At 39.9% G+C, this 18,046-nt stretch overlaps 1 protein-coding gene across 5 annotated transcripts; it reads right to left on the bottom strand.

Moving 5' to 3' along the window:
- Positions 1-1,752: 1,752 nt before the first annotated feature.
- LOC111239094 (immunoglobulin superfamily member 5-like) lies at positions 1,753-16,809 on the bottom strand. Of its 5 annotated transcripts, none has more exons than XM_022768872.1 (10): positions 16,724-16,809; positions 16,021-16,085; positions 13,558-13,872; positions 10,001-10,128; positions 8,818-8,983; positions 8,154-8,285; positions 5,356-5,380; positions 4,517-4,605; positions 3,053-3,117; positions 1,753-2,047 (listed from the first exon to the last, which is right to left on the bottom strand). In XM_022768872.1, exons 2-10 carry the CDS (start codon positions 16,064-16,066, stop codon positions 1,952-1,954), a joined length of 1,062 nt encoding a protein of 353 aa, XP_022624593.1. In that variant the 5' UTR covers positions 16,067-16,085; positions 16,724-16,809; the 3' UTR covers positions 1,753-1,951. The 5 variants fall into 5 exon arrangements, with proteins under 5 accessions (XP_022624593.1, XP_022624595.1, XP_022624594.1 ...); XM_022768874.1 differs by having other exon boundaries at positions 13,558-13,869; XM_022768873.1 differs by lacking the exon at positions 16,724-16,809 and adding an exon at positions 16,411-16,508.
- Between the last annotated feature and the right edge of the window lie 1,237 nt (positions 16,810-18,046).

Genomic DNA, 18,046 nt, shown 5'->3' with positions numbered 1-18,046 from the left:
GAACTGCAGCAGTACATTAAGTTCCTGTGGGGTTTTTTTTCCTTTTTTCTTCAGGGCCTATTCTTTCATGGACACCAGCAATAGGCATGTCAAATTTTTAATATATTCCAACTCCGTTAATAAAGGCAATGCTGGTGAAACTATAGAGTGTCTGGGAGATTCATATACCTCCATCTCCACCACTCCACTCAACTCCATCCTTTACTATTATGAAATGCAAATGTTATGTCACCCGCCCACTTCACGCAGAGATAAATCTGTTATTCTGTGCATTACAACACAGAAACTCAGCACCACAACGTTCTCATTGCAGCACATAGTCACACAGTGTTAATTTGCACTCCAGTCTTTACCATTCATGCTGCATTTTATAACCATTTCCTTTCCATGACTGGGAAATTAATTGAGTTTGAGACGCCACCACATATGGAATGGAAAAAGAGGCATATAATGGATTATTGCTTCCCTGAAAACAGGATTGGACCAAAATGATGGAATGGGCTGTGGCACTACAGTAATGTATGATGAGGTATTGTTGGAGGAGAAACTCTCCCTTGGATCAAATGATTATGATATTCGCCTAGTTCACTCTGTGAGGGACTATCAGAAAAAACTGAAGAGAGTCACATCAAACCTCACCAGTCAGTAGTGCCAAGGCAGACACTAACAGTAACAGTAATCTGGATATCAAGCAACAAACGACAGCTCAGTCAGATTCCCTTGAATGCCTCCATATTTCTCTGTCAGGAATCCAGGTGATAAAGATCGCCAGGGAACTAGGGAGGATGAGCTAAGAGATAATTCTGGCTTATTACAACTATTGAACAATTATTTCTATCAGAGTATTTCTTTCTATCAGCAATAATGACACTGCACTCACCAAATTATTCCCTACGTTCTCAGAACGTGGTGACATATACTACTCACCACCGTAATATTTATCACAGTTTTCTTTGACCTCTAGTCTACTTTCTGTAGTATACAATTCCCTCCCTGTAATTTGCAGATGATGTGGTGCTCTGTGGCCTCATCAGACCAGGACCTCCAGCATGCACCGGGGCTGTTTGCAGTCAAGTGTGAAGCGGTTGGGATGAGGTTTAGCAGTTCCAAGTCTGAGGCCATGGTTCTCTGCAGGAAAATGGTGGATTGCTCTCTTCGGGTTGGGATGGAGTTTCTGCCCCAAGTGAAGGAGTTTAAGTATCTTGGGATCTTGTTCATGAGTGAGGGAAGGATGGAGCAGGATATTGACAGGCGGATCGGTGCAGCAGTATTTTACTGGCGAGTATTTTACTGGACCATTGTATTGGACCGTTGTACTGGACTGTTGTGGTGAAGAAGGAGCTTAGCTGGAGGGTAAAGCTCTTGATTTACCAGTCAATCTTGATATATCATATTTGATGGATGGATGGATGGATGGATGGATGGATGGATGGATGGATGGATGGATGGATGGATGGATAACTGAAAACTAATCACATATCACTTATCCTCTGCCAATCAAATTTTTATCAATTTCATTGTGTTTCTATTGCTCAGCAATCAACTTGTCGAGTACATTGTTATGATAACTGACAGAAATGATGGGCAAAGCAACAAAAATAAAACCCAAGTTATGATAAACCAGAATTTTCCCAAAAAATGCTCAAGTCTAAGGTAGATAAAAGCTTTAAGATCATCAAGAAACACACAATAAAACATTTACTGTACATAAAAAATACAATGTAATTTATTCAAAAACTTTTATTTTGAGGATTCATTAAAAAACACCAAAGGTGATAATATCTTTGCAGAAACCGTGCTGTACAGCTCAAGATCACATAATATTAGCACCTACCTTTATAAAAATGTCAGTTATATAATACAAACACTGGTGAGCGCATCAGAATAATACACTGTTTTCAATAACATTTCATCATGTTTATTACATCAAATAACATCATAATAAACATATTCAAACTGTGGTAATTCTCTTGATGTTCTTGTAGTTTTCCTCCTCTTGGCTCTCACTGTGTACAGACAGGCTGCTGCAGTGCACAACATCAGGGGCCTGGAGAACACCATCAAATTTAGCTCTTAGTGGCAATACACCAGGTAGTTTTCTGCAGCACTGTCGATGGACAACAGTCACAGGAAAAGGCTACAAACTAAGATTCCTATCCTGAAAGCTTTCCTGGAAACAACACCATCGTACATGAGTGCAGCAGTGATACTGTGTCTTTGTCCAGTGTATGATGACCCTCAGACATATCTGAAGACAGCTTGAAGACAGCTATTGCCTTAAAGGCTCTAAAAGTGGCTGTCTTTCACCTTCAGTACCTCCAGATAAGGTAATCCTATTACCAAATTTAAAGCACCTGGTTCATTACTTTAAAGACAGGGAGTCTGAACTGAACTTGTGCGCTCAAGTCAGAGCTGCTCCACATCAGAGGTAATTGGGGAAAACCCAGTCCAGAAGAGTGCAGTTGTCCCTCCGCCTTTCATTATTAGACACCAGGATTTTACACAAAGTATCAATAGAGTATTTTATCCAAAATCAGTGTGACAATCAATTAGTCAGTCACATTAAAAACTCCCCGAGGCACAATTACCTCAACATGAACATGTTGGGATCACGTTAGGCCAATGAAAACGTGCAGGATACACAGCATGTATTTTTATCAGTTTGTGTCTCAATCAGGTCTCAGTTTAGTCCTACATGTACACTTGTAGTTCATCACAATATTTGGATCATACACAGTAATGGAGGAGCTGCTTAGAAGTGCCCTGTAAGCTAAAAATGGTGCTGATTTTGAGAACCTCTACAATTTTGGATTTACTCAACAGTGGTTGAGTTTCAGTTGTCTGATGGGAGGCCACCTGACATGAGACAGCGTAGCGGTGCAGTTCCCTCCTGTTCTCATCAGTGTGAGAGAAGCAGGAACTCCAGCTGCAGAATGACTGAATGCATTATTCAGCTTCAGTCGATTTCTGCCTCTATTGGTTTCTCTCTCTCTCTCTTTCTCTCTCTCTCTCTCGCTCAGCCCTCTCACCTTCTTCTCTGTCTCTAACGTACCTTGCGAAAGCTGGCAAAGTCCATCTGGCTATGAGTTGCCGTGATTACCGCATTGTAATCTGCATCTGTGGGGTGAAAAACAGCAATTTAGCCTGATCTAACCTCACAGCCCCTCTGACCAGCTACAGCCCACCAGCTCAGACCTCAGCAAAATAGTAGGATTCAAGCGATTTAGTGGCTCAGAGGTCTGAGATGTGTACAAAGTAGGCACGGCATCCTGATTTTAAATTTATCTTTTGTTTCTGTCTGAAAAACAGAATTAAAAAATGTAACTAAATATGATTTGCTTGATTTTGAAACCAGCATTGTGTTTTGCAGCTGCTCAATTAGCTGTGATTGACCATTTGATTAAAGCCAATTTGCAAGTACCTCACCCAGATAGGCTAATACTTCTGTGAAGTTCACTGTATGTTACTAATAAATAATAAGGTGATAAACCAATCATTTTTGGATGTTTAGTCCATTTACCACAATATTACAGCTAACTATCCTGTAAACCATTCTGCAGTGTGCAGAAAATTTCTGCCATTCCACACATCCATTGGCCTCCACTGCTTTCTGTACAATATCAAAATATATTAGCAGACTATTGAAATATGATTGAGTTGTGTAATCAGTCACAGTGAACATCACGTCTGTATTATTTTTTGTCAAAGTTGGGCAGATTGGAGGCTGCAGTGAGTCTCTATGGGAAAGTCACAAGACAGACCATGGCTAGCTGGTTAGCATGCTAACTTCAGTAGAAGAAAAGACCGGTGGTCCTTTCCACCGCTGGAAACAGCTATTGGCGAGTAAAGGAATGAAGTTTGTTATGCTAATGTTGGCTATGTAGCGATTGCAAAACTTCCAAATAGCTCCATTAACTTTGACAAAAAATGAAAATACAGATTTTATGTTCAGTTACATGACTTTATATTACGCAAAATATTGATTTTCATATTGTATGGAAATGACATGAAACCAATAAATTCCTGAAACTATAGTAAACAAACAACCAGAAACCTGAAAAATAGGTAGAATGCATTAAAGAATATTGTAAAATGTAAAGTTTTCATAATTTGTAGTTAAGAAGCTAAAGCTGACAGATGCAAACACACTGGAAAGGTCCTTTAAAGTGGCTGAAGCAGTATTTTTCAGTAATCTATGAAGTTCATTGACCTTTACCAGTGACCAGTCAGAAGCAGAGCAGAGATGTGCCACAAATGACCGCTATAGAGGTTTGTGAGGAAACTATAAACTTACTACTGTCATATTAGCCTGACATGTTAACTAAAACCTCTGTAGCTCATCAAGTAATTGTTGATCAAGTGGTATTAAAACTGTGACCTACGTATGCAGTTAGCATAGTAGTAACCTACTTACTATAACTAAATTACTGAAATATTTCTCTTTACTCTCTGATATGCAGTGTCATTCTGTTTTACAGTTGTAGTTGTCATGGTGAACTACATGTTGCTCTCTTACCTGTGGGGCCCTCGCTAGAGTATCCCAGGTTGACCTCCCCCGCTGTCACCTCAGCAACCGAGCGTTTCCCAACCTCTGATTGGTCGAACCTGCAAATACCCAAATGAACGGTCCAATGGAAAAAGTAACCTTTAGCTGGGGTACGGCAGAGCTACGCTGTCAGAGGCTATGCTGCGGTGAACAGACAATTTTACTTTCACATAAAGCTGCTGCACTGTATCAGAGGCTGCTGCATTGTTTTCATCATAAAGTGCTTTGATAGATAAAAAATGAACATCATCATCATTTATCACTGCATTTTATTAGCCCCAACCAATGTACTCAACTCTCTCTTCAGTGTGCTCAGTGGAAAAGCTATAAATTGTATTTCAGCTGCATGAAAAGTGCTGACAAATACAATGCGTGATATATCTTCTTAAATGAGCTAATGACAATTTGAATCTTAATTAAGTTGCTACAAACTGTAATGGCTATTTAATGCATGCAATTTCAAATTCATGTCTTCAGTTTTCTTTTATTATCAGGAACAATAAAAGTCCATTCAGGCTCAGAAATAAGATGTATGTATTAACTAAGATTCACGCTGAGGCCTCATATTATAGTAGCTTATGTAAAGTATAAATGGAGCTCAACACAGCCAGGCCTGCATGTCTCTGCTTCTGCCACAGATTATTTGAAGCTTCTCCCTCCACGAGAAAGTCACTTTCACTTAAGACGCCACAGTTTGTCTCAAAGTTCTTTTTCTTAGTTCAGAAAAGTGAAAAAATCCAACGTGTTCATTGTTTAAAAATAGCCTCATAAAGCAGAATGAGTCTAGAAAAAGAGCTTTTAAAACTTACCATATAGCCGCCTGTGGACTTGGTTCTGAAAGGTAAAAAAAAAAGAGGCATAAAGTTTACAGAACATCAGACGTTAACTTAATCATTCTCACTGCATTGACCACAGACCCATTGTGCTAGCTCACTGCATCTACAATATGAAAGCTGTAAATGTCCTATTGTTTATTAGTTTTGGGTTCTGCACTACTATCATAGCCTCCAGTCAGTTCAACAGTGAAAGCTGGAGCTGAGTGTTAATGAGTTTTGTAACACGGCTTCATGGTTGTCTTTGCCAGAGGTCCTCCTGGCCACAGCAAAAATACAACAATATAACAATGGTGCAGATGGTGCTTGCCCCAGGAGAGGTATAAAGTGTTCCTTTAACAGGGAGAGAAATTGCCTTTGTCATTATATTTTAAATCCCTGCTGTCATGCTGGCCAAAGTCTTTGAGGGGGCCTATATTAGATCCCTTCTATTTTTTAAATAATTACAAAGCATACATTGCTCCCCATTGAGGTGGATTACCCAAAGAAAAGCTTAGTGACTTGGAAGCAAGCCACATCCTCTAACATGTGAAACCTCCTCATGAAGTTAATTTAACTTGCTCAGGGATTGTTACATTAACGATACTGAGACTGAATCAAGGACGACGGTGAAGGAGGTATTAGACGTTTCAGGTACGGAATCAGCTGCCGAAGGAGAAAGGTCACACCTGCTTTATGATAATCCCTTAGCTCTAAACCATGGCCATGATTTGCAATGGTCCAGAATCAGTCACAGGGATTACAGTGACTTCTTAATGTGTGACTCAGGGCCACTTTTTGTTATCGCGCACAAACAGGCCTCCTCCTACTCCTTGTGCTAGAGCAACGATCCCCTCTGAGATGGCACTCAGGAAACATCTCTGCAACGTCCTGCTTTCCTGGCCAGGCTTTTTACAACATCACGCCACTGCACTTCCGCACCTCGCCAAGGTATCGACCTCTCTGCTTGGAGAGGTGACAAGTAGCCTGGCCACATCACAAATATTCCAGGTTGGGTTATGAGCTCCAAAAGAGTTGCAGTAAAACTGTCTCACTGTGTGGTGATTTTAAAACCTTATTAATGGGTTTATAGCATTTCCTGACCCATGCAAGACCTGGAGGGCTGTGAAGGAAGAGTTGGTGCTGCCTTAGTCACCTTTCAACTTTAAAAACAAAAGTTCAACTTGTCACTCTTAAAGGAATAGTTTTGGGAATTATGCTTAGGGTTTGTTTTTGTTTTTTTGATGAGAAGTAGATGTGTGATGTGAGAGAGGTATTAATCTCCTAATCTAACTCAGCAAGAGAGTTAAAAAAAACCACTGTCTGACTTCCTTTGTTGGACTAACTAACTTGTGAGATACGCTGTGTCCTTTCTGTGTGGCACAGTGCTTCAGTCAAACATACCGACTCATCAGGCACGAACCAGGTGTGATTCAGAACCTCTCATTCCCCAAGGTACAATTTCTGCCAGTGTGCCAAAAACTGTAATCCTTTTAGCAAACAGGTTGATATCCTGTCCAAGGCCACTGCATTCCCAACACACAACTGTCAACTTGTTTTCACATCTCAGCCTTTATCAGAATGCTCCCACCAATGCGACTATCAAGGTTTAAGGATATAAACCCAGGACCGAGACACAGCCCCTTTTATTTATACAGGGGAGGCTCACTGAAATTACAACCTATCTTTTTTCTGCAACAACTTTTATTAAATCAAACACCAGCAGTGAAGAGGCTGCAGGTCCTATGGGAGTGAAACAACTGTTACTAGCTTGGTAGTTCATATACTGTAATAGCACATTAAAAGTACAGTAGGACAAACTTCAAACTATAACAACTAACAAAAAATAATGAAAAATAGAAATTACAAAATAAAGTGCACAAACAAAGATATACTAGTTTTTCCGCCGTGACTTATTCTTCACCGTGGTTGGCTCCATAACTGTCCAGTTTCTGATGCCCAAGGAAATAAATTTACACTGTGTAATGAATATGATTACAAATGAGGTAAGGTATGCTACTTCAGTAAAAACTTTAAAAAAAAACTTAGATTTCAGACTTTCAAGTCTTGCCAAAATCACATTTAGTCATGTCTTTTCCAGACAAACCTAATGTTCAAGTGATTTATTTAACTTAATAGTTGACAGTGGAGCCAGCAGGCTGCAGCCCAGCAGATGGAGACACAGCAGGGGAATGTAGTGACAAAACTTGCCCTGTAAACTGTAGCTTACAAGTGGATGAGTAATGACCACAACAGCATCTAAACTGACCAGAATTACACATGCAAGTACATTTTTAAAGTTGTTAAGTTTGCTGCATCTGACTCACTGTATGCTCTAGCAAAAGAAACCAATTTAATTTCAGTTGGACTGAACACCTGAAAGCTGCCTTGCACAAACTGTCCAACTAGTGATATGCCTGGACCATGCCCTGCTCCTCTGCAGTAGATGTTCAGGATTGATAGTCATTATTTCTTCCTGTCTTGATTTTCCCAGTTGTTTCGGGATTCAAACTGCCAGCCCTGCACTCATGCACATACCTCTCTAACATCTTTGTGCGCTGCTGTTGCCCGAGAAATAAAGCTTTCTGCTGACAACTAATGTTCTGCCTTTGTCAGAAAAAATATCGTGTGCCCTTGGTGAAGGCCAGCGCAGGGCAGTGCCGAGTCACAGCGTGTAACCACCTATCTCCTTCATTATACTTTAATCACAGTTTCTGTACTGGAAAAGGGAAGGGGGAGGAGGGGAGGTTTTTTTTTTTCACCTAGAGCAATTTAAGGAAGAGAAAAGTGCCTACTTGCTTGTCTCCTTTGTCTGTAACAGAGGACAGTGCAGATGCAGAGCAGGAGGAGCAGCAGCAGAGCAGAGAGGGAGGCCGTTACTGCCAGCGGGACTGTGCAGTCATCTCCTTCCTGCACCACCTCTGCAACTGAGGGAGAGAAGGTCACATCAGTGTTTTAGTAAAAAAAAACGCTGAAGCAGTGTTTTTACCTTGCAATTCAATCACAGATTTGCCGACCTAGTGTAAAGAAAGCTGTGTTTAATTTCCTGTTTTAATTTTTAGGTTTCAAGAGAATGTTACAGCCATAACTGCAAAGGGAACATTACTAACATAATAATGCAACATTTGTATTTTGAAGCTGCGGGCCTTAGAGAGGTTTGCAACCTCAGCTCCGCTGTAGTGGCTGTGATGCAAACTCATGCAGTGTTGATCTGGCAGCTACTTTCTATTCCACTCTCCCCTTCAACAATAATGCTGAGTGATGATTCACAAGCATCCCAAAAAGAAGGGAGAGAACAAAATGAAACAAAAAAAAAAAGATGAGAGAGAAACACACAAAATGTAGAGACAGATCTAAACTAGGACAGAACAAAGAGAGGCTTGACAGACGGCTCTCACTGTGCATTTGTGTGTGTGCATTATTTTAATGTGAAACACGATGGCTGTGTTACAGTCTCACCCACTGTCAGGCGGACGCTGCTCTTCAGTGGCGTGGGGAGGGCAGACACGGAGGCCAGACAGCACACATAAGAGCTCTTTGCCGCCGTCACACTGAGGTTGCTGCTCACAGTGAAGAGGCTCTTCCCTGACTCTTCACTGCTGATGTTGTATTCACCCTGGCTCACCTCCACACCATTCCCCACAGAGAGAGAGACGATTATTATCACTTACAGTATATTCTAATTGGGATGACTACGTTCTAACTTGCCAGACTTTTTCAGAGTTTTTCTGTAAGTACGCCAAATGTTTCTGAGCTTAAAGGAGCAGTTCACCCATAAATGTTTACTGTATAGGACTGAGGGTGAGTCTGTCTGTCACATTTTGTAAATGAAAAGTTTTAAAAAGTTGAGCTTTATGAAGGTGAGGGATCTGTCTCAGATTTGTTAGCATCGGTTCAGCCTAAGGAACAAGAACAACTTGCATTGACAGCACCACTCCCACTCTATTCAGAGGCAGGACAGAATGTACTGTCATAGCAAAAATACATTACAAGTACAGTACAGTAAAAGGGATGGACTTTACTAATCAAATCAGCTCCTCTCATCGCCTCTAAAAGCAGTGCACTAATCACCGTGACAACCTGCCAGTTTCCCAAAGGAAGAGACTTGAAGCCACCCCTTCCAAATATACTTCATAGATATACTTGAGAAGAAAGTAGTTTTGAGTCTAAATGTTAACTGTGAATTATTGTGAGTAAAATGTTTTAATAAGTTTTGAAAGAGGCAATGAAGAAAATGTTTTTAACATAATTTTGGGGCTTTTGGGATACTATAAACTCAATGCACTTGAGTACATTTTATTTGTATTAGGGTAAGTTACAGCCAATAAATAGATAGCAGTACAAAATAGTAAAAAGTAAGTAAAGTAAGTAGAAATTAAGTAAGTAAAAATAAAGCAGCTGTGAAATTTTTGTCACATAAACAATTTTTTGGCATTAGTGTATTTTGATTAGGGTTTCTAATATAAAATTGCTTTTTAAGTTCTCAAAGTGACATGTCTCAAAGGGGTTTTACAACCTGTACAGCGTACAACATCATCTATCCTCATCCCTCAGTTTAGATAAGGAAAATCCCCAAAACGTTGATCTATTTTACTATAAAGATGAAAATGATGAGCATGTCTGGTTGCAGTTATGTACTTACCTTTCTGTCGTTCACCTGCCACTGCAGACTGGGCTCAGGGTACCAGCCTACTGCTTGGCATTCAAACAGCACTGACTGGCCCTGGAAAGCCAACTTATTGTCCCCAAAGACTTTCACGCTGCCCTTTTCTGCAATCAGAAGAAAGTACATTCACAAACTTGAATTTTTTCTTTTTTATGTGCCCACACACATCCACAGTATACTGTATGTATGCCTGTATATTCATGCATATGCACCAGTGTGAGTAGGTTTAACTGATTTTCATCGACAGTCTCCTTTGAAATTCATGCAGCTTCATGCTCTTATCTTTACCCAAAGATGAGCATCACTTCTCCAGTTGGCCTGAAGATGGATTTCATTCGTCCCGGGTGATTGATCGCATGTCTCAAAAGTCTCAGTTGCCTGACGAATGCGTTTTCCCCTTCATCTCCTTCCCTGACAGCCAAATAAGCCACTTAAGGCCCTGGGAGATACAGTATCTCACATTTGAAGTTATTATCTAGCAGAATGAAAGGCGGTGGATGCAACAGACAATTGCTATAGACAGAAAGATAATTACAGAAGCGTCAGTGCTTTGTCTAAGCGAATGACATGTCTGTGGTGATTTAGTTTCATATCCTCAGATGTTTAGTACAAATCATTGGCTGTCCCTTTTCTCCAGGGGCCTTTATTTGATGCCTGATTTGGTGTCATAAACATCGTACCGTCCAATTCTTACAGAGACCGGTTCTGATAGTGGACTCCAGCTGCTCTTGGATAGAATCTCAGCACGGGTGGATAAAGTGTTGGCGAGGAACCAGCAGCCTCATTTGTACTGACTGAGGGGCTCTGGGTGATCACGGCTGATTGATACATCTGAATAGAAAAAGAATGACATCAGCACTTCCTCCCAAAGCTCCGATCTAAGTGATCCCTGAAATAAGGTTTCATAAGGTTTGTTAATCACTGAAGGGAAAGTCTGAAGACTGTGGGCTGCGGTGGCGGGCTCTGAGAGGCCGTGAGCCCCCAGCGAATTCTTAATTTCGGTGATTTTTCAGCAGGGGTCGTCAAAGGGGAAATTGCCACTTTGAGGGCAATATTTATAGACTTTTACGTGTGTGTGTGTAGGATTGGTGTGTATGCGTGTGTGTTACATGAACAGTATATAACATGGGCACTTTATGTTTGGGTGTGAATTTTTTGCAAATGAGAGGGGCACTACTCCCCTACAATTACCACATGCATGTTCACTCTTCTGATTTATATCAAAGTGTTCTCCTTTTCTGCAGCTCTAGCCATCTGCAGATCCTCTTTATAGTCATGAGCGCATATTGATTTGTTCAAGTGAAAGGTTTGTGTATTTGAGTTGGAGTGAGTAAGAGGAATAAGCAGAGAAGGAGCGGCGAGAGCTAGCGGGAGCGTATAGTCATATTTACACCATCTTCATATTGGACAATTAAAGCAGGGAGTGTGGATGGTAGCACACGGAGTCAACCAGGCCTGTGTGGATTTGTGGCTCTATTCCAACAGTATATTTGAGCTGCAGTACACAAATCACAGGCAGAGTTGCTGACTGTTAACTGGGCGTGCCAGGATGCACAATTAATTCAAAGGCTGTGTCAGGCCATAGTGATCCTCTGCATCTACACTGGAGGGCCTGATTCACCATACACTACTGTTAATGGCTGCATATGTCAGTGGGGATTTGTGGCACTGGCAGCAATGAGGGCTCTCTCCATAATATATTGGAGGCGATGGGTCATTGGTTTTGTTTCCTCTCGCTTTTTGCAGAGCGGATGTTTCCACGCTGATTTTTTTTTTTTTTTTTTTTTTTTTTTTTTTTTTTTTTTTTTTTTTTTAGCTGAGCTCTCAGTTCACTTTGTGCATACTGTTATTAGATTTTTTTTTTTTTTTTTAATTTGACCTAGAGAAAGAAACATCAACACCATCCATTCATTTCTTCTTAAATATAGGATTGGTTGTATTGGAACAACCTTTTTTCTTACTGCTAAAGTGACAAAGAATTTTAAAATCTAATTTTAAATCTTAATATATTCATGTAATAATCATTTTCACAGAATTTCCAAATTTATGATAAGTATAGCAAAATAATAAATATTCCAGCCAGATATAGTAAAAATGCTGAGCTTTAATTATAACATAGGCCATCTTTATATGACACATTTAACTTGGTTTAATGTTGTTATAATGCAGATTTGAGTGAATGTGTGAGCAACTGGAAGTGATAATGTTTAATCACTAAGATCCGTAAGATCCATTGTGTGTTTATCAACACTGGCATATTGGTCCAGTTAGCTAGATGACCATGGCAGGACAAACAAAATTCTCACCTTACCTATTTTATGACTTTTTTTTTTCAATTTAATTAATTCCACAAGTTAAGGCGGAAATATAGATTTATCTTTCTGTGCTCTCCCAAAAAACTCAGACTACCCTCCCTTCAAGCAAAAATTTAAACTGCATAACCCCAAACCCTTTTCTGATCTTCCCCTCCACCCATCATTTTTGTACAGTCCCTAATTTGTATGTAAATGAAAATGTTTGTGAATGATGGGGCCAAATGAAGTGCAGAAATGACTCTAAGTTGTTTTGGATGTGTTTTTCTTTCTAATTACTATAAGGAAATCCCGCTTGTTAAAATGCTGGTTCTCACTGCAGTTCCTGCTACAGATAACAACTCCATCTAGAAGTGCAGAGAACAACAGATTTTTATCAAGTCCTGACTCGTAACTCTTCAGCAAATGTGTCACCCAGTCCTCCTCACACAGCATAACCCCTTTGGCACAGCATCTGCATAATAAACACTAAATGAGGAGAGGAGAGGAGTGGAGAGGAGAGGAGAGGAGATTGGTTGTAGCTGCTGCCTGTTCTGACTGCCATGGAGTTCAGCACTTTCCAACTGGTATTTATATCTGGGGCCAATCGATTCCTGTCCTCGGCACCACACCCACACTGTCATTAACAATGTCACAAGAACCATCAAACACGCCAGGGTAACTGTACTCCACCACCCAGACCCAAATGATTTCCCACCCGTGATATACACCATGATTGATCACTCAGGCACTAGTGCAGCAGAAAACTTTCATTCTCTGAACCCTACTCTACAAACAAATGCTATGTTTTTTTTTTTCTCTGATTCTTTGTGTCTTTTTTTTTTTTTTTAGTAGAGAGAGCAGTGTGTGGGTGGACAGAATCAAAGCAGCTACACAACTTTTGCTTAGTCCCTTCATTTACCTCTTTTTTTTTCTTCTTTTTTTTCCACACTGCTTTTTGCCTCGTCAAGGTTAAATTCAGTTTATTTCTGCACTCTCTCACACTGCAATGGTTTTCAAGAGACTTGCCATCTGCTTGGTTTCCTTTCCATATGTGTGTGTGTGTATGTGTGTGTGTGTGTGTGTTGTGTGCATACTCGTGTTTGCAAGAAAGTGAGTATCCCTGAGAGAACCTGGCTGCACAAAAAGCCTTTGAAATTCAATTCAAAACACACACATGCACACAATACCTCTTCTGACTTTCACACACGCAAACATACGCTCACATATGACCATACAGACCTTGTACAAACAGGCTTGCTGTTTTCCTATCAAAGTCCTGGAGGTCACAGGTCACTTGTCCCTGGTTGTTCCTCTCTGTGCTCTTCAGGACAAATACCCAGCTGTCTTTTGAGAAATGGCTTTTCTCAGCTGTCACATTAGTGTTGGTGGATGGCAGGACACCATGCAACTTTGAGATGGTGAGTGCCACTGTGCCGTCCAGCAGCCACACCATAACGGTCCACTGGGTGTTGGAGGTGCTGCACGTAAAGCGGGCCTCCTCCCCTCGTAGGACGGTTAATGTTTCAGGTGACAGCTTCATCTGAGCTCCAACTGCTAAAGGTCCAAGGAGAGACAGACATAAAATATTGTAACTGAAGTGACATATATCTTGTAGTGAATCTGAAGTGAAAACGATTCAAAACACCATAGCATCACTTACGCCCACTGCTTCTGAACTACCTTGAAGGGAATAGTTTGACACTCTCTTGTCTGTTTGGTAAATATGAAGCTACAGCCGGTTAGCTTAGCTTAACACCTAGCCTGTCTCAGCTCACAAATTAACACGTTGTATATCGTTTAATTTGTATAAAAGCCAAAATGAAAATGGCCTTTTGTCACAGTGAGGTTGCCTGGCAACAATATATAACTCAATTTTATATTAAATTATATGAGGCTTTAGTGTTGTCCCTCATTTGTAGGTCTCTTTGGATAAAAGCATCTGCCATTTGAGTAAATAAATGTAAATGTAAATGAAAAGCATTAAGCCAATCACAATTAAGAGGCTGGTTTTACAATATACAAAATGTAAACCACACACGTCTACTTATGGGATGGGTTACACAAGCAATGTATATTTTAAAGATGCACAATTTAACAACTGTCAAATGCTACAGTTGTCAATAACATCAACACAAGTTTAACAGGATTGGACAATATTTCACTTTTTTCAACACAAATTGCCTTCAGACCAAATAAAAATGTATCCAGGGTACATAAACAGCAAGATCGCATTTGCAGTAGAAATCAGAAGGAAAACATCCAATCAGTATATTGACATACACAGAGACTCGGGGGGGATAGATTGAAATTAGTGTATGCAAGGAGAAGGAAAAACCATAAATGTAGAGTAGAGTCAGTGGCCAGTAAGTATGAATACATTCAGCTTGGTCAGAGTGAATATGGGTTAATGCTTCGGTGTACAAATCAAAACCTTCCCATCGCAGAGGACCCAATGCGTATCTCCTCAAGACAACTTTGACAGAACATTCAGGACACGGAGGGCGCAAGTAAGAGATGAAATGATAGTAAGAGAAAAAGAGAGACATCAAAGCCTGAAAGGGATAAAGAGACAAAGAAGGAGAATGACAGCACAACTCCCTAAATCTGCTTCTTACTGTGGCTGTCCAGAGAGAGATTGGCGATTTGGCTTGTCAGGATGAATGAGGGCAAATAGGATTTAGGGAAGAAATACTGACAAAGGAGGAGAGTGTAAATTCATTAGTAGCTGCCAGCAACAGGCCACAGCATCGCTCTGCAGGGTAAACATTTAACAGGAACCTGCAGAACTTGATGAAGCTACAAGCGTTGCACGATTGGGGCTAAAATTGATGAACAGACTCTGAGCAATCATCCATAACCAGCTGTACAGTTTACTGCGAGGACCTACTCTTCAGTTACTCTATAAACATTACTCGGACACACGCATAAACACGGAGACACATGCACACAGTTAAATTCCGGCACATCTTTGTGGCTTTCTGTTGCTGACAAATGAAGGAGAAAAGGAATTGATATTAATGGCATGACCGTGAAATATGAAATAACATGTTTATGCCACAGTACTCAGGGTGATGTATAACTTGTTTACGGTGAGCTAACTGTGTTACCTTCTACAGCCAGCATGCAGAGTCATAAATTATGCATCCGTTTAGGAAATTAGGTCTGAGAAATATCTAGGCCAGCCTATACAGCTATTCCTTTTCATTGCAATCAGAGAATGGCAGACTAATGAGCATAATTTGTGCGTGCTCCTATTGGGACCGTGAACCAGTGACTCTGAAGTCCCCTGACCACCGGCAACATCTTACTGTTAACTAGATAGGCAGCCATTTTAAAGAAAATTAATTATAAAGTGCAGATAGATCATTAGGCCTTCTAATTAGATTGTCTGTCGGTTTAATCTGAAGGGCTCCGCTATTAAACACACCACGGCACTGAATGTGGCCATTAATACAAGCATATTACTGGCCTCTGTGACACAACTCCAGTCAAACAAGCTCCTGTGTTTGTCATGAACTGAAGTCTCATAATAATAGTTTTCTGCAACTGGCTATTGGAGAGGTAAATTACATTTGTTTTTTCTTTACTGAAATATTTTTGCCAACAGGTCCACCAAATATGGCAATCCATGAGGACGGTTGGATTACTTCTATATTTCCAGTACCCCTATTTTTTTGTAGAAATCATGAGCTGAACTCTCACCTTGAATCCTGCATGAAAGTAGGAACACCAACAGATGAACCACCATTGTTCAATGCTGGATGATCCTGAAATTAAAATAATTGAATTATTCCATATATCGGGCCACATTTTATCATAATCTCAGGTGTTTTTTTTTTGTTTTTTTTGCATCCTCTGTAGCTTGTCTTTTAAGTTTAGCTGGTAATACAATTAAATTAAGAAAAGAAAAACAGGTAAAGAGGTAATAAATCCTTTTTTGTTAAATTTAGATTAATTCTCATTTTATTATTCTGAGTTTAATCCATCATTGTGCGTTCATGCCTTTCCAAACATCATTAATTTAAAAGAAGACTCAAAGTAAATTACAGCAAATGTGACGGCACCTGAACAAACCATCTGTTAACCGTTTACCTCTTGTCTCTATGACCACAGATAGGACTGTAACTCCATGAAAGAAACATCAAGTTCTCTCTGATCACTCTGCCACACATGTAAAGAGTATTTCTGTGTTGTCAAAGTGCGACAATTACAGCTTGTATTATTACTCAAAAACACCAAGTTAACCAGTAAAATCACTGAGATCTTGTATGTAACTCGTTGCACGGCACCTTTCTCTGAACCATTTCTTTCACACATGGCAGAAAGTCGCATCTCCTGACTAAAATTGAGGTCGAGGTTAAGTTTACAATAACTATCAATAAATCCCAGAGTTTGTCTGGCTCACCTCAGTCTGGCGTCTCTGTGGATCAGCAGCGAACGTCACATACAGTGGATACATGTCAGTGATGCTGCTTCTTCCTCATGCCATGGTGCTCTATCATGCAAAGCTGTCCCGTTAAATATTACCACACTCAGTGGGAACTTTGTCCTGTGCAGATGTAAACACACAGTGTGACTCATTCTGCAAACAATGTCCCTTGTAAATCCCTATTTCCCAGGGGCCCTATAACTAGACCCCCCACCCTCTTCAGATGAATGCATTTGGACATACTGAATAATGAATGATAAAAGAAGAATGACCTATTTTGGTAATTTAAAAAATAAAAAAAAACATTTGGCAACTTTAAGTTTACATATTTTGTCAAAGCCAGTGCACTGCATGACATCTTATTTGTGTTCAGTGCTTTAGCAAAGACATATTTCCTGCAGAAAGCATATTTACTCAAGTGATGTACTTAAGTTTATTTTGACATACATGAAGCCAAGTGGCTTCTACTTGAAACTTCAGCTCCATTACAAATCACAGGCAAATATTCTATGTTTTACTCCACTACATGTATTTGATAGCTATACTTATTTTTTATTCAGATGAAGATTTTACATCAAGACACATATCATAAGCTTTTAGTAATACAATCGATTGTTAAACAATAAAAACAAAATTAAAAAGTCAGTGTCAAGTAAGGGTCCTTTGTCACATTCAAGGCCCAAAGAAGAAAACATATCCAATATCCTCCACACAAAAAAAGAAAAGTTTGTGTAGCAGAACTTTGTTTTATCATCTTTCCTTCCTCATTGTGATCTCATGAACCCTCAGATTTGTTGTTACCCTCTGAGGAAGAGTTTACCCCTAGGCTGGGAACTGCTGGATTAAACTACCAGACTTTGTATTAAGTATTAGGCTAAACATTAGCTTCACCCCAGGTGCAAGAGTAAAATGCTGCTTAAAGCAATGATGCATCAGTATTCACAACCTAATATTGTAACTCACAGGGGCTTTTTCTCTCTATTGAGTTCTTTTACTTTTGATACTTTCAATACATTTTTCTGTTTATACTTTATTTGAGTAAAGGATCAGAGTACTTCTTCCATTACTGCGACCTTCCAACTCTACGCCAAAGTTTGTGTCTTGACTCTCGAGATTAAACAAAGAGCAAATTCCCCAGTTCTTATTTTTAGTTCCTGTAAAGTGGTGGTCCTGCGTAGAAGACAGGCTATTATAGGTATATTTAGCATATTAACAATGCTTAGATGTTTCAGTAAGATAACTACAGTTCATACCATGTCATCTAATAATAATGGTGTACATTCCTCTCCACCTCTATTC

Source organism: Seriola dumerili, unplaced genomic scaffold (assembly GCF_002260705.1).
Source record: "Seriola dumerili isolate Sdu_G_001 unplaced genomic scaffold, Sdu_1.0 BDQW01001888.1, whole genome shotgun sequence".
NCBI lineage: Eukaryota > Metazoa > Chordata > Actinopteri > Carangiformes > Carangidae > Seriola > Seriola dumerili.
The sequence above is the reverse complement of the archived record's forward strand: the minus strand, read 5'-3'. Positions and strand labels throughout refer to the sequence as shown.

Bases quoted from the DNA above. Each gene is read 5' to 3' on its own strand.
- LOC111239094 (XM_022768872.1), bottom strand. From the start codon at position 16,066: ATGGTGGTTCATCTGTTGGTGTTCCTACTTTCATGCAGGATTCAAG. The intron at 3,118-4,516 runs GTAAGAGAGCAA...TTCACCCCACAG, and splicing joins CTCTAGCGAGGGCCCCACAG to ATGCAGATTACAATGCGGTA. The intron at 2,048-3,052 runs GTACGTTAGAGA...GGTGTTCTCCAG, and splicing joins ACTTTGCCAGCTTTCGCAAG to GCCCCTGATGTTGTGCACTG.